Source organism: Pseudopodoces humilis, chromosome 28, assembly GCF_049639895.1.
Source record: "Pseudopodoces humilis isolate 2021_Gansu_Grassland_sample_001 chromosome 28, ASM4963989v1, whole genome shotgun sequence".
Lineage (NCBI taxonomy): Eukaryota > Metazoa > Chordata > Aves > Passeriformes > Paridae > Pseudopodoces > Pseudopodoces humilis.
In genome coordinates this window covers 1,038,363-1,053,639 of record NC_142227.1, presented here as the reverse complement: position 1 = coordinate 1,053,639, position 15,277 = coordinate 1,038,363, and the positions used below count along the sequence as shown (strand labels likewise).

The 15,277-nt window shown below is 54.3% G+C and overlaps 1 protein-coding gene across 3 annotated transcripts; it reads left to right on the top strand.

Annotated features, from left to right (window-relative positions):
- The first annotated feature begins 933 nt into the window (after positions 1-933).
- On the top strand, positions 934-14,684 carry ATCAY (ATCAY kinesin light chain interacting caytaxin). Of its 3 annotated transcripts, none has more exons than XM_088067776.1 (13): positions 934-1,263; positions 2,795-2,921; positions 6,655-6,719; positions 7,009-7,230; positions 7,491-7,676; positions 8,171-8,273; positions 8,754-8,885; positions 9,349-9,435; positions 9,861-9,959; positions 10,170-10,205; positions 10,331-10,366; positions 10,722-10,754; positions 11,039-14,684. In XM_088067776.1, exons 2-13 carry the CDS (start codon positions 2,845-2,847, stop codon positions 11,046-11,048), a joined length of 1,086 nt encoding a protein of 361 aa, XP_087923902.1. In that variant the 5' UTR covers positions 934-1,263; positions 2,795-2,844; the 3' UTR covers positions 11,049-14,684. The 3 variants fall into 3 exon arrangements, with proteins under 3 accessions (XP_087923902.1, XP_005531696.1, XP_087923903.1); XM_005531639.3 differs by having other exon boundaries at positions 10,719-10,754; XM_088067777.1 differs by lacking the exons at positions 934-1,263; positions 2,795-2,921 and adding an exon at positions 4,086-5,161 and having other exon boundaries at positions 10,719-10,754.
- Positions 14,685-15,277: the final 593 nt, after the last annotated feature.

Sequence of the window (15,277 nt, the reverse complement as noted above, 5' to 3'; positions counted from 1 at the left end):
GCCGGGAGGGATCCAGGGGAAGGGATCCACAGGGAGGGATCCTCGGGGAGGGATCCACGGGGAGGGATCCACAGGGAGGGATCCTCGGGGAGGGATCCACGGGGAGGGATCCAGGGGAAGGGATCCACAGGGAGGGATCCACAGCCGAGATGGATCCACAGCCGGGACGGGTCCACCGCCCTCCCCCGGCTCCAGAGCCGCTCCAAGAGCCGCTGGTATCCCAGATTTCTCCACGTAGCAAAGGAATTTCGGGGCTCTGGGTGGCTGCAGAGCGCCTCGATCGGCGCTGCCTAAAAATGAGCAGTAAATCCCGGGAAAAAGAAGGAGGATGCTCCCAAGACGAGCAGTGCCTTTCCAAAGAGACACCCCGTCCTTTGCTGCCCTTCACGGCTGTGTTTGGCTCTCAGGTAACACGGAAACGTGTTATTCCAGGGATCTGGAGGGTGTGGGGAGGGGAGGGACTGGAAAAAGGGAAAGGAGCTGCCCAGCTCCCCCCAGCTCTGAGGGAAAATCTCAGCCCCTTCCTTCACCTTTGGATTTGCAAAGGGGCCCCGCTGGGGCTCAGGTTGTTTTGCAGTTTTGGGCATCCCGGGAGCAGGAATTTCCTCCCTGAACAGGAGCAGCTGCCGGATCTGCGCATCCAGAACCCAACCGGTGCCCGAGGCTCAGCCCCAAACCAGCCCCGCAGAGCCGCTCCATCAAATCCCACATCCCTTTTACCTTCTCAGGGAATGATGCTCCCAAATCCCTCCCAGCCCTCCTGCGGGAGCAGCTGACGGGCACCCCCGGCTCCCACTGAGCGCTGCGAGCCGGGGCTGTGCCCGGCCCTGGCAGAGATTTGGAGGCTGGCAGCCAATGGGAGCGGGGCTGGCACAGCGAGGGGATGCTCCGAGATCCTCTCTCCTCCCTCCTCCAGACCCCCCTCGCCGCCCTCTCACACAAAAGCAGGGAATTAGCTGATTTAGAGGAGCGCAGGCTTCGCCAGCTGCGACGGAAAATCATAATAAAATACCTCGGAAGGGAGGGGAAGCAGCGGCAGCCATGGAGGAACACAAATAAGCGCCCTCCATCCATCCATCCTTTGCCAAGGAAATCGCAAAGCAGCGGCTGCTGCGGGAAATCCGGCCTGGATGAATCCCCACGCTCCTCCAGCCGCATCCCGATCCGGGGGCTGCAGCTGCTGAGCCAAATCCATCGGCAGGAGGAATGCCGGGCTGGGAGAGGGGCAGCATCGCCTTTGTTCCCCGCTGAGCACCGGCAGCGGTGAGTGTGGCTGGCGGGATTTGCTCGGCTGCCTTCTCCTCCTCCTTCTCCTTTTCTCCTTCTCCTCCTCCTCCTCTCCCTCCATGATGCCTCCGGGGCCGGCAGGGAGCAGCTACCAGAGGCGGGGAGGGGGAGGAAGGTGGGATTTTCCAGAGCCTTGAGGTGTCTGGAGTAGGGAAGGCAGGAATGGAGGCAGGTGGGGCTGGGACTATCCGGGAATGCCAGTCCCGGGAATGCCAGTCCCGGGAATGCCAGTCCCGGGATGAATGGCAGCAGGGAGGGATCCCTGCAGTGCTGGCACCCAGCTCTGCTGATCCCAGTGCCTGGGATACAGAGGGAGGCTGGATTGGCTCGGGCCTCTACAGAGGTTCATCCCTTTGAAGCAAATCCACCCAGATTTATCTCCTGCAGAGCATTCCCGGACTCCAAAGGCAGCAGGAAAAGCCCTGGGGAGAGCTGCACAGCCACGGGCAGTGCTCAGGGCTGATCTCCTGCACTGGGGACGGACAGAGCAGCCCCAGGAACCACCCCAGACCCCTCATCCTAAAAAAAACCCAATTCCTGAGTGTTCCTCCCCAGTGTGAGGGCAGAGCTCGGGAGGAGCATTCCCAGTTCCTGCAGTGGCTGAGGCTGGGCCCAGCACAGGAGCTGATCCCACCTGAGCAGGTTCTGGAGCACATCGGGCATGGCCTTGTTCCCTTGGGGCAGGATCCTGCTGGGAATGGGGTTTCTGCTCCCCCTGACTGGCCAGGATTGGTTCTGAATCCTGAGCCGGGCTTTGTTGGGAGCTGCAGGCCCAAGGAATTGGGTGCAAAGGTTTGGATTTCTTGGTCTGGCAGCAGGAACCTTTCAGTGAAGCAAAAAAAGATAAAAAATATATTTATAGATATGGTTCTAAGGAACCCTGGGGCTCAGTGTGGGTGAAATCCAGGATTGCTGGATCTGAACTTGTTCCCAAAGTGCAGGAGAGAGGCCAGGCTGGGAACACACCCCAAGCTGAGCTGCCCCGGGGTTTTGGAGTCTGGTTTGGGTTACCTGGAGCAAGGCAGGAATGTGAATCCTCAGGGGTGGGAAGGACATCCCTGTGAGGCCTCCTCATCCCCCCATGTCCCGATGGAGCAGGGACACGCAGCAGGCTCGGGGATCTCTCTGCCAGGAGAGCCAGGGCTGGAAATGTCCATCCAATCCAGAAATGTGGGACCTGGGAATGTCCCAGGGAGGAGCTCGCCCCTCTCAGCCACATCTCCCTGCCCTCGGCAGAGAGGGATTTATGGGATTGGGATTGAAGGAGGAGCAAGAAGGGGAAAGGTGTGGGTATCAGTGCTGCTCCCCAGGGAGATGAGCTGGGATCTGAACAATCCCAGGACCAACCTCACCTCCTCCTTCTGCTCCAAAATGCGTCAGGTAGCCCCAGAACCCCGAGTTTCGCTGTTTTATCCACACAAGCAGCCCTCACACTGCTCTTCCACGGAGCAGTGGATGCTCCCAGCTCGGGATGCTCCATGCCAATCTCTCTGCCTCCCCTTTCCAGCCTGAGCCCTTCCTGGTGGGATCTGCTGGCTCCAGCCCTCCCTGAGAGCCATGGGAACCACGGAGGCCACGCTGCGGATGGAGAACGTGGATGTGAAGGAGGAATGGCAAGACGAGGACTTCCCCAGGTGTGTTCCCTGAAAAACAGAAACAAAAACAGGAGAATTTTATTTTTTTTCCTGTGAGAAACCATCAGGGCGTGGAGTGGGAGGGTCCTTCCCATGGCTTCAGAGGCACCAGGAGCCTGAACTCCAACAGGAGCTGAGAATTTTTGGAGCTGCTCTGATTTTGGGATGCTTTTGGCAGCCCTGTGTGGGCAGGGGAAGGAGCTGGGTGTGGAGCACAGGGAGGTGGGAGGTTGGGGTGGATAGAGGGATCCACAGAGGGATGGAGGGTGGATGGATGGATATGGGAGTGGATTTATGGATTTATGGACTCCTTCCCAGGCTCTGAATCAGGCAGAGTCTTCCCAAGCAGAGCGGTGCTGCTGTGCCAGGAATTTGCCATTGGGATGCAGTGAATCCCGATGGGTGCCATCCTTGGGAAAGGAGGTGTGGAGGGTGACAGAGGTGCCAAAGTGGCACCTTCCACCTTCAGAGCCACTCCAGCAGCTGCCCAGAGGTGCCAAAACCCACCCCCAGGTGCTCTGAACCTCCATTCCCAGCCCCAGAGCTCCCAGCCCCAGGGCAGGTGTGGATTCTCCCTCTCTGGAGCCATTCCCAGCCCCCCTGGACACATTCCTGCTCCAGGTGACCCTGCCTGGGCACTGGGATGGTCCTGGGGGATCTCCAGGGCTCCCTTTGGGGGGGATCTGGCTCTGAGCCCTGCTGGGCACCCGGGGCCAGCCCCAGCCCCTGCTGCAGCTGCAGCCCCAGAGAAAGGGGCTCCTGTTCCCCCGGGATGAGCCTGGCTCTGTTCATCCCAGCTCCAGCTGCATCCCTGTGTGAGCCCCTCTGTGCTGCATCCCACAGGACGGCGTTTGTCCTTCCGCTGCCTCCCGGGGGGCCCCGGCGTTCCCAGGGTGGATTTTCTTTCCCTCTGGGAGCAGAGCTGCTGGATCTCTGCCAGAATCGGGCTCCCCCCTGGTTTTTAACGGAGTAAAAGGAGAGAGAAATGTGGGGATGGATGGATGGATGGATGGATGGATGGATGGATGGATGGATGGATGGATGGATGGGAATCATGGAATGGTTTGGGTTGGAAGTGGCCTTAAAACTCATCTCCCTCCCAAGGGTGGGGACTCCTTCCACCAGACCAGGCTGCTCAGAGAATACAGACAGGAGATCAAGGTGTAGAAAGGAAAATTTTGTCCCAGAGCTCCCTAGAAAAGCCGGGATAAATCTCCAGGACACCTCGGCCCCAACCTGAGCTCTGTCCCACTCTGCCCATGCCAACAGCAAACCCCACCAAACCTTCCAGGGAAATCTCTCCTGGAAAGCCCCCAGCACCACCAAACCCGGGAAAACGCCTCGGGAATGAAAGCTGGGAAGAGGCAAAGGGATGTGAGTGGGGCCGGGATGAGCCCGGAGCCCTCAGGACGAGCTCCCCAGCCTCCTCCAGAGGGATTCGAGCAGGAACGATGCGAGACAGAGCCCAAACAGCCCCCAGGCAAAGCAGGGAAGGCCAGCTGGGTTCTACTCGCAATAAAATTAAATAAATTGTCCATTTCCAGCCGCTTCCCCGCTGGAAGCGTTGGAATAATAGGGCAGAAGCTGCTGCATGTGGGACAGCGGCTCTCCAGCAGCTGATTTGCTGCAGAGCTATTTTTGCCTGCCTGCCATTAGCCAATCTTGCCCCGAAAAGCAGGGGAAAAAAAAATAAAAAAATGAAAAGCCACATCCTAGACAGAGATCTGGGCCGGGAAAACAGAACCCAGCCACTCCTCGAGGCCACGGCGCGACATTCCCAGCATTTCCTGGGAAGCCGAAGGGCGGGAGCAGCTCCTGCCGGTGCGAGGAGGAGCCGGGGGAGCGGAGCGGGCGGATCCTCGCTGCTGCCGGGGTCCGATCTCCGGCCCGGCCCGGCCGGCCCGGGGCGGGGATGCCGTAACCGAGGCGCGGGCGGCGCGGAGCGGGAGCATGCTCATTCCTGCATCCATCGCTGCATCCGTTCCTGCATCCATCCCTGCATCCGTCCCTGCATCCATCCCTGCATCCGTTCCTGAATCCATCCCCGCATCCCGCCCCGCATCCCGCCGTGCCCGCTCCCTCCCCGCGAGCGCCGGGCACCGGGGACGGGCACGGAGCAGAGCGGAGCCCCCCGAGCCTCGGGCAAAGCCCCGCGCACCCCGAATTTGTCATCCGGGGCCGAGCGCGCTGTGCCGGGAGGATTTCCGCCGGAGGCGGTGACTGCAGCAGCCTCGGGGAAGGTAAGGAAGGCTTTTCCTTCCCCTCGGCCCGTCCCGAGGTGGATCCCGGGATGAGGCAGCAGCTGCCGCACGTACTCAGCAGCGGCTGCCCCCCTCCCCTCCCCTTTCTGTGGCACCGAATCGTGCCAGGCGCGGCTCCCGGACGGACAAACAGCCGCACCTCGCTGGGGACAGGAGCAGCTGGAGGGGACCGGAGTGTCCGGGCAGCCCCCGAGGTCCCCGGGGTGCCTTTGGTGGGCTCCTCGTCTCTCATAAATATACAAGAGCCAGCAGCAGAGGATTATCCCTTAATCTACATATTTATAGGGTTTAATTTGGCCGCTGGCCCCGGCGTCATGGCAGCGGGAAGAGGAGCAGGGCAGAGCTGGGTTGGATCCTGTCCCCGTGGTCACCTCCCCTCCTGTGTGGCCGTCAGGAGCTGGACAGCGACCTCTGCACAGGCCCGTCCCCATCCCTAAAATCCCTGCGATTCTCCCTGCTCCGTGGGAGCTGTCCCAGCAGCAGGATTTCACAGCTCCTGGGCAGGAGATGTCTTAAACACAGACCTGCCTTAAATGTGAACTTGTGGAGTTGGCGGGGTTTGGTCAAGAAATGTCAAAGGCAGAGAATTCCAGGGGGCGGGAATGGAGTCCCAGCTCCAGCTAAGGGGAAAAGCAGCCGGGAATGGCAGGGGTGGGCAGCGGAGAGCGAGGCTCAGCCGCAGCAAAGGTTCCTGGCCACAGCCCGGATCCAGATTCCCACACAGCAGCTCCCAAAGGGCGACAGCCACGCCCTGTGGATTGATTTTAGCAAGGAAAACTTTTAAATGCATCGATGCCTCCAGCTGCAGGGGTCGTGATTTGAACCAGGAGGGTGCAGGAGCTGAGCACGAGAGGCTGCAAATCCCAGGAAAAGAGGGGTGGGATGGCCTCTGGCTAAAAAATAGGGGCTGGAGTGCTGATGCTTGGAATTCAAACCTCAGCAGGGGCTGGGGGTCACCCCGTGGGGGCTGAGGTGACAATTTGGGGTTCCCAAGCAGAGCCAGCACCAAGGAGAAGCTGCTTCCTGGGAAAGGTGGTTGTGGCTGGCCTTTGGATAAAGCTGAGATGGATTGGGATCAAAGCATCCCTCCCTGTGGGTTGTGGCCAGGGAACAGGGACAGAGCACAGAGGGGGCTCCCTGGTGCCCTAATGAGGAGCCCCAGGAGTTCCTAGAGAAAAAATGAGGATAAGAAAGAGAAGGAGAATGTTGCCAAGGTGGTCTGGAGTGAGGATTTGCTCCCTGGCTGGATTTTTCATCCCTTGGGATGGTTTGGAGGTGAGAGGGGATTGCACAGCACTCCAGGAGGGAAGCACAGCTCCTGGGCTGCTCCTGAATTCCTTGAGGGAACCCCTGAGGATGAGCTGGCTGGGAAAAGGGAAGGGGCAGAGCACAGTGTGTTTTCCCCACTCTCGGAATTCCTTTTCCCTAAGCATCCCCTGCTCCCTGCTGTGTTTCTCCCTCGTGTCCTGCAGGCCTCTCCCAGAAGAGACGGGGATGGAGTCACTGGGAAGCCCCACGGAAGACGAGACCACGTCCTGTAAGTACCAACCCTCTCCAGAGCCGAGGAAACTGAGGCAGGGAGAAAGCCTTGGGCTCTCCACCAAAAAAATCCTTCTGTGGGAGAGGAAACCAGCGGGGATTTGAAGTGGTTCATCTTTCCTGGGGGAGGAACCCGGGCTCTCAGGGGTGTGGGCACTTCCATCCCAGTGCCCCCCAGTCCTGAGGGCTCCAGATCCATATTCCATCATGGAATGCTCCGTGGGGATGTCTTGCTCCGAGGACCCAGGAGCAGGACACCCTGTCAGTTGTTTTCCTTTTAACTCCAGCTCCTCCCAACACTCTGAACTTTAACGGGGCCCATCGGAAGCGGAAGACACTTGTTGCACCTGAAATCAACATTTCCCTGGACCAGAGCGAGGGCTCCATCCTCTCTGATGATTTCCTGGACACACCAGATGACCTGGACATCAATGTGGATGATATTGAAACTCCTGATGAGACAGATTCCCTCGAATTCCTGGGGAATGGGAACGAACTGGAATGGGAAGGTAAAAGGCTGGTTCTGGGTGAACATTTCCAGGGGTTGGGGTGGTTTTTAGCCTCATTTTAAAGACTTTTGACAGCAGCTGAGGACTGATAAGCAGAGGGAGATTTCAAAGTCATTTCTGTAATATTTGGGCAAGATTTAAAGCCCATAAACCCGCAGAGATCAAGGCTGGAGGTGAAACGTGATCAGAGCATCATCCCTGGGGTTACCAAAGCCCTCCCCACGTTCTCTTCAAGCCAGAACTCTTTGTCCCTTTCCCAGATGACACCCCCGTGGCCACGGCCAAGAACATGCCTGGGGACAGCGCAGACCTGTTTGGGGACGGGGGGACAGAGGATGGCAGTGCCACCAACGGCCGGCTCTGGAGAACCGTCATCATCGGCGAGCAGGAGCACAGGATCGACCTCCAGATGATCAAACCCTACATGAGAGTGGTGACGCACGGAGGTGAGCTCGGGGTGGCCACAGCCTGGCTCCCTGGGTGGCTTTGTCCCTCTGTGTCATGCTGGAGGGGACACCAAGCCTGGCTGCGTCCTGTCTAGGGGGAAAATCTCTGGGTTTTTGGTACCTCTGCGTGGCAGAGAAGCCACAAAAGTGCTGAGATGGTGCTAAAAATATTTAGTGATTGTAGAATTGATGTCTGGAGGGAGAAGAGCAGTCCCTGACATGCTCCAGGGTCCACACGTGTGCAGTCAGATCTATTTCCCAAATCAAAGCAGAGCCAAGGAACCACCCAGCTTTAAAACCCCCAAACTCCTTCTCTGAACCCCAAATCCACATTACAGCCAAAACCAGCAGGAGATCTCACTGTTAAAGGGGTCTGAAGAGAGAAACGCTCACCTGGCGCTGAGCAGGGACACAAAAACCACCCCAGGAGCAAATTTCAGCGCTGTTTCTCCCTTAGCTCTCCCTGGAAAGCGTCACCTGTGTTTCTTTGCCAGGATACTACGGGGAAGGTCTCAACGCCATCATCGTCTTTGCCGCCTGCTACCTCCCGGACAGCAACCTGGCAGATTATCACTACATCATGGAAAACCTCTTCCTGTGAGTGCCTGCGGAGCTCTGGGAGGGACAGGAGGGTGAGGCAAGCAGCACAACAGCTTCCCTGTGTCCGTGGCATCCGGAATCTCAGCTGGGATCGGTCTGGATCCAAGCCCAGAGCTCCCAGTGGGCAGCTGCAGGCTGGAGCGAGTGGCACGGGTGGGACACCGGCCCCAGCTCCGAGTCCAACAAGCCCAACCATTCAAACATTCCAGTTAATTATTCCTGGGATGGACTGGCACTCAGGCTGGAGCGTGCTGGGATCGCTGCCCAGCTGGGAGATGCTGCTGCTGGGCACGGAGGGGACCTGGGGTGTCCAGCAGGGCACAAACTGCTGATCCCTGAGGGACACCCCGGGAGACCAAACCTCTCCCAAGACCTGCAAAGAAAGGCTCTGGAGCTGTTCCAGGGGGACACGGGGGGCGAACTCTAAGAGATGTTTTTTGAGTCTCATTTGGGTCCCTTTTGGTCACCCCCTGCCAGGTACGTGATCAGCAGCCTGGAGCTGCTGGTGGCTGAGGACTACATGATCGTGTACCTGAACGGGGCCACGCCCCGCAGGAGGATGCCAGGCCTGGGCTGGCTGAAGAAATGCTACCAGATGATTGACAGAAGGTGAGAATCCTGCTGCTGGGGCCTCATCAGCCCCAGGCCTCTGCCCACCCTAGAATTCAAAGGACAATCAGATGCTGTTCTTCAACAGGAATGAGTCTGAGCCAGTCCCGCTTTCCTTACACCTACCAGAATGGACCTCAAAAATCTTCTTGTTCCACTCCCCTGCCGTGGGCAGGGACACCTTCCACTATCCCAGCTTGCTCCAAGCCCTGTCCAACCTGGCCTTGGAATATTTTGGTTTATCTTTATTTATATTTTATACTTTATATTTTATTTTTTAAATTTATTTTGGATATAATGATATATATAGCGCTCCCATATCCTGCTGAGCTGGGATGAGCTTCCCAAGGGGTTTTACCTGAGGCTGGTCAGCACCACAGCTCCTGTTAGAACCCAGCACAGCCCAGGGGAGTTTAGGAAAGGTCCCTGGAACGTGACGCTCTGTCCCTTGCCCTGTCCCCAGGCTGCGGAAGAACCTCAAGGCCCTGATCATCGTGCACCCATCGTGGTTCATCCGGACCGTGCTGGCCATCTCCAGACCCTTCATCAGGTGAGCACAACGTCCCCAACTCATTGGGGTTTGGAATCACAGGGTCACGGGATATCCTCAGTTTGGAGGGATCCACAGGGATCGTCCAGTCCAACTCCTGGCCCTGCACTGACACCCCAACAATATCCCAGAGAGCTGTCCAAGGGCTCCTGGAGCTCTGGCAGGGTTGGGAATGTGCCCATTCCCTGGGGAGCCTGGGCAGTTCCCAGCACCTGATTTCCATCCCAAATCCCTGGCACAGCCCCAGTTGCCCCCTGGGGTTTCACATCACAAACCAGATTTTGTCAGACCTTAGGCAGGGGTGAGCAAGGTGAAGCTGTCACTCGTCCTGCATCTCCCAGACACTTCCAGTGACACCTCCAGAGGTGTTTTTAGGAGCCACTGGGGTGGCACTGCTCCTCTCTCTCTCTCTCTCTCTCTGCCAGTGTGAAGTTTATCAATAAGATCCAGTATGTCCACAGCCTGGAGGAACTGGAGCAACTCATCCCCATGGAGCACGTGCAGATCCCAGACTGCGTCCTCCAGTGAGTGCCACAGGGACCCTGGGGCTCTGGGGAGGGGCAGCACAGAGCTGGGGCTGGGCCAAAATCCATGGATTGGGAAGGCAGAGCCCAGGGCAAAGCCGGTGCCAGCCAGACTGTGGCAGCTTGGAGCTCCTGGCACCCTCAGAGCCAGCACTAAACGTGACTAAAAGCGAGCAGCAGCGTTTAAAGGATGTTTTGTCTTTGTTGCAGGTATGAAGAAGAGAGGATCAAGGCCAGAAAAGAAAGGTAAGATGAATTTGGGGAGGGATGGGATGAACAGTGGCTGTTCCCCATTCATCACCCCAGAAAGGCACTGGAGTCTCCCTCCTTCCCACTGGGGGATGGATTCCCGATGGGATTTGTCTTTACAGGGCAGAGGAGAAGCAAGACATGGCTGAGAGGGAAAGGTAAGGACTCTGACTTATCCTTCCCTCCAACAGTCTTTGGGGATGAGAACAGCCCCACGGCTTGGTAGCACCCCTGGGACCCAACAGGACATTCCCAGAGTGTTCAGGAGCTGATAAAGGCTGGAACTGTAGGGAAGTTCTGGAGGGGTTTGGAAGACAAGACCCTTTGCCAGGATAACTGGTTTTGGCCCTGATCAGAGTGATACAGCCTCTCGTTCCAATTCCTGAGGGGGAACAGGGAAACACCCATTGGATGAGGCTGAATTTATTCCAAGAACTAGCCAGGAGCTCAGGGCAGAGAGGGGGGATTGGTTTGTGCTGGAGATTCCCTTATTTTGTCCTCTCTTTGCAGCAGGCCCGTGCCCCCAGCAGAGGATCAGGAGACCAGGTTTGAGCTGTTTGTGTGTCTGGGACAGATTCCCTGGCATTTGTGATCCATGTCCAGGAAAGCCAAGCCTGGCTTAGGCCCAGGATCCCCCAGCCTGGTGTCACCCAAGGCTTTGTCCCCTCCGCCCATGAAACCATGACTGGCACCATCTGTGTCCCCAACACACTTTTGTGAACGATTTCACCCAAACTCACTCATTTTTTTGTTGATGTGGTGGCAATAATAACATTTCCTACCTCAGTTTGCTGCCTGGAAACTCCTCCTGTCTCTCTTTTTCTGCCCAGCATGTCCTGAGTGGGAGCAGCACCGAGGAATGGAGTAGGAGAAGGAGCAGCCTGGCAGTCACCCACCTCAACGACCTTTGGGGACAAGACCTTGCCACCACCTTCTTCCAAGCCCTGTAAATCCTGGAGCCTGCCTCCTCTGCCTCCAAGATGCAAACTCCTTTCACCTTTTGGGAATCGCTATCCTTTAGGAAAAAAAAAAAAAGAACAAAAACCAAATGAACCCCCCAGAAAACGAAGCAAGAACAGCACTTTTCAGGACAGGTTCTGGCGTGTTTCAGGAATGGTCTGTGGAGAGCACTGGCACAGTGCAAATACTCGCTGTGTATCCTTGTAGTAAGTCAAGAGCATCCTCCAGTCCATGAATCCCCAGCCCAGAAAGAGAATTTATTTTTGGTTTAAATTATAAACCCTTCCCTGCACTCGCTGCTGGCCAGCGCGGAGCCCTTTTGCGTTTTCCAGGACATCCCAAAAGCTGCCACCCCCGGGAATAACGACCAGGGGCAACGGAAAGAGCTTTTCCCTCATTTTCACAGCCAGAATTCCTGAAGATCCCGAGTGCCCACGGCCTCGGCAGCACTGCCAGCTTCCATCATCGCCGCTTCCTCTGTAACTCAGTCCCGTGAGGAAATCCCATGGCTTTTTCATGGTTTTTTTCCTGGTTTGTCCCATCCCGGTGTGTGGGGCTCTGGAGGGATCCCACATGGATCATTTGGAATGGAAAATTCCACAGAACCCTCTCCTGGACGCACACACGCCAAAGGGTCTGGCTTTAGAAGGAGCCTTATGAAGTTTTCCGTGTCGGGATGTCGCGCCACTGGACAATCACTCGCTGCTGGTGCCTCCTACGAGCTGCTAAAACCTTGGAAGTTTCCCTCAGGAGAGCCTCATCCATCGGCATTCCTGCCTGGGAAATGCCCATGGAGAGCACAGGACACAGGGCCAGGTTCTGGAGCCAGGGGGTGCAGGTGCGACATCGGCTCTCGGAATTCGGATTTTGGACTCGTGAGGATTCTGTGAGCGAAGGAGAGGGGGAAAGAAATTAAGGAACAACGGTCTGGCCAAAATCCTTTGGAATCTCCTGATTTCAGGGCCAGCTCGCATGGCTCGGGCTGGATCCCTGGCAGTGCCCAAGGGATGGTGGAAGGGGTCCCTGCCCAGGGCGGGACTGGGTGGGATTGAAGTTCCCTCCAGATCATTCCAGGATTCCCTGATTCCGTGGTCGGGTAAAACCCCTCTCAAACACCCGCAGATGAAGAATTCCCTGCCCATCTCATCACTTCAAGGAGGAGAATTCTGGCACAGCAGGATTTTTCCTGAAGGCAGGGGTGGCTCCTCTGGACACACAAAGCTGCTTTTCTCTTCCTTTCAGTGAACAAAACCGCTCTGGACGAGATCCTTCTTCCCCTGGATGCTCCAAGGAAGCACCAAAAGTTCTTTTTAACCTTAATTCTCATTTGAGATGTTCTCCTCAGCCACGGATGGATCTCCTGCCCACACCTTTGCATGGAATGCAGAGCACCAACCCAGAGGCTGAAGATGGAAAAAAAATTTCCACATTCCATCTAAAAAAAAAGCACTAAAAAAGTTCATTGTAACAGAAATATTGACAAAATATTCCAAGTTTATGGATTTAGAGAAGAATCATCAGCTTTCCACTGAGAGCGTGACCCACGCTGGGCACTGCAAGGGAAGTTTGCAATTATACAACAAATAAAGTGGATAAAACATTGAATGATGGGTTCAAAATCCAAATCTAGAAAGCTTTTGTGCATCAAAAAACGTTCAAAAATACTGCTGTATCCATGGAAAACATGGATGTGGGAGATAAGGAATCCAAATCTCCTTTCAAGTGGGGGCTCTGGATCCTCAGCAGTCTCCACACCAGAATGTGCTTTTTGGTTAATTCCTCCCCAAAACCGCTCTGTCTGCACTTTCAGATAAAAAAATACAGAATGAGCAGATCTGACAACGAAAATTCACATTTTTCCAAGTAATTCCTTCAGAGCAAGGGAATTTCAGCTGGAAAAAGGACAGATCCCAATTTCCCTTCACGAGACAGAGGTGGTTTCCATACAAAAGTCAATTTTTAACCTCTTGGGACCGATTTTTTTGTTTGTTTGTTTGTTTCAAAAAGTGCACTTTGTGATGGAGCACTCCAAGTGGTGTGCACTGGATTTTAATTATTCACAGAGTTTTATGAGCGTGGAAATTTTATGTTCCTGGATGGATGGATGGATGGATACATGGAAAATGTTTTTATGTCTTTAAAACACAGAGAAGAACCTGCAGCCCCACCGAGGAGAAATCAGAAATGTCAAAAGCGCATTTTATAGCAGCAAAATAAAAGAAAAAATTAATTATCATTAAGTTTTTTTCAACCAGTGATTTTAGGCGTTGATTGCAAAACGAAAAGCTACAAATTCTTGGACAGAAACAGAAATAAAAAACCATCCCTGTCCCAAAGGTGGAGCAACAAATCTCAGCTGGATGGGGAGAAATCTGCACTGCTGCTGGTAAAAGTGCATTTCTAGTGGAACTTTGACCAGTCTATAAATATATAAATATGTTTAAAGAATAAAATGAAATAAAACTTCATCCCTTTAGCAATACCGCTGGACTGCTCGGTGTCCCAGACGTGAGCAGGCTCCGTTCCCGCCTCACATCCCTGCAGGATCAAGGTTTTCATTCGTCAGTTCCCTGGGTTGTATTCGGCAGTTTCTGGTCTGATTTGACTTTTCCTGAGATTTTTCTTCCTGGTGAATCCATGGGAAGTCACATTTTAGCTGCAGAAAAGGTTCTTTTATTTCCACATTCACTGAAATCCTGGTGTTTTTACTCGTTGTGTGTTTAATGGCCGGGCCTCAATTCACTCCACATCAGCCTGAAAAATCCAATCTCTTCCTGTACAGTTGATTCCAGAGCAGGAATTCCCTTCCTCTCTCTTTGAGGATTTATCCCAGGCCCTCCTCAGCTCCAGACAGCTCCAACTTTTCAGGTTTTTCACAGAGAATCTCCCAGATTTGGGACAGTCCAGTCATTTTTATTGTGGTTCACGAGGAGTCAAGCCTGGGATGCTGCCGGAGGTTCCGCTGGAATAATTCATCCCATTTTTTTCTGTCCAGTGCTGTGAAAATGTGAGTGGATATTCAGAGTTTCCCTCATGGTAATTTTTCCATCTCTTTTTCCCCCCAAAAAAACGTGCAGGAAAGGTTTTAAAGGCAACCAATCCTCTTTTTTAGAGGATTTCAAAAACCCAGGAGTCGAGGAAAGGCTGGTGGTGATGAGCTGGGATTGGCCTGGAGCAGGAGAAAGGAGCAAAAAACTGGCTCCAAACACAAAAAGCACATTTTTCTCTTTTCTATTTCCTTCTTTCCTTCCGTCCTGGCAGCCAGAAACGCAGCAGGATTTGGTGGAGTCCAGAACTCACCACCACAATAAGCCACAACCCCAGGGGTCTTTTTTTTTTGTTCCTTTCCAGCCCAACCCCAGCTGTACAAACGTGTGAAATGTCATTTTTTTCTGCAGTGGTTGTAATTAGGTGGTTTGTGCTAGCAGACTGTTCATCTGTACCCTGAGTTTTGCTTTGTATTATTCCATAAAATCTGTGGATATTCAATTAAAATGAGACTAATCCTTCAGCCAACCCTTCCTTCTGTCGGGAGATTTTATTTAGGATTTGGCTTCACGTTGAAAATATGAGGAAAATTTTTTGTTTGGATGTCATTCCCTTGAAGAAAGGCCTCCCTGGAAATTCTGACACTGCAAAATTCCAAGTGTTTTCACTAAAATAACTCCTGTTCTGGAGGATTCTTTCCCAGTTTCCCTCAGCTTTAGGAAAGAGCCCCAAAAAAATTTCCTTTCCTTGGGTTTCTATCAACCTGTACAGAACCCTGCTCATCTCAAGTTGTTTAATCTCATATTATTTTTACATATATTTTTATAATCTAATTAATACCATGACTGGAAATTGAATTATGAGCTCAAACACACGAGGAGTGACTTCCAAGAGGGCAGGGATGGGTGGGATTTTGGGAATTCTCTGTGTGGAATAAAAAAAAAAAGAAAAGAAGCTTGGGTTTGCCTCCAGACAGAAAAATCTTTTCCAATTTCAATCTACCTTTAGCAGCTGAGTGAAAATCAGCATTTTGCCACCTCTTCTGTCACACGAGCTGGGAGCTGAGCTCTGTCCTCCCACGGGCTGCTCTTTCTTCCCTGACTGCAGCTCCTGAGTGGGGA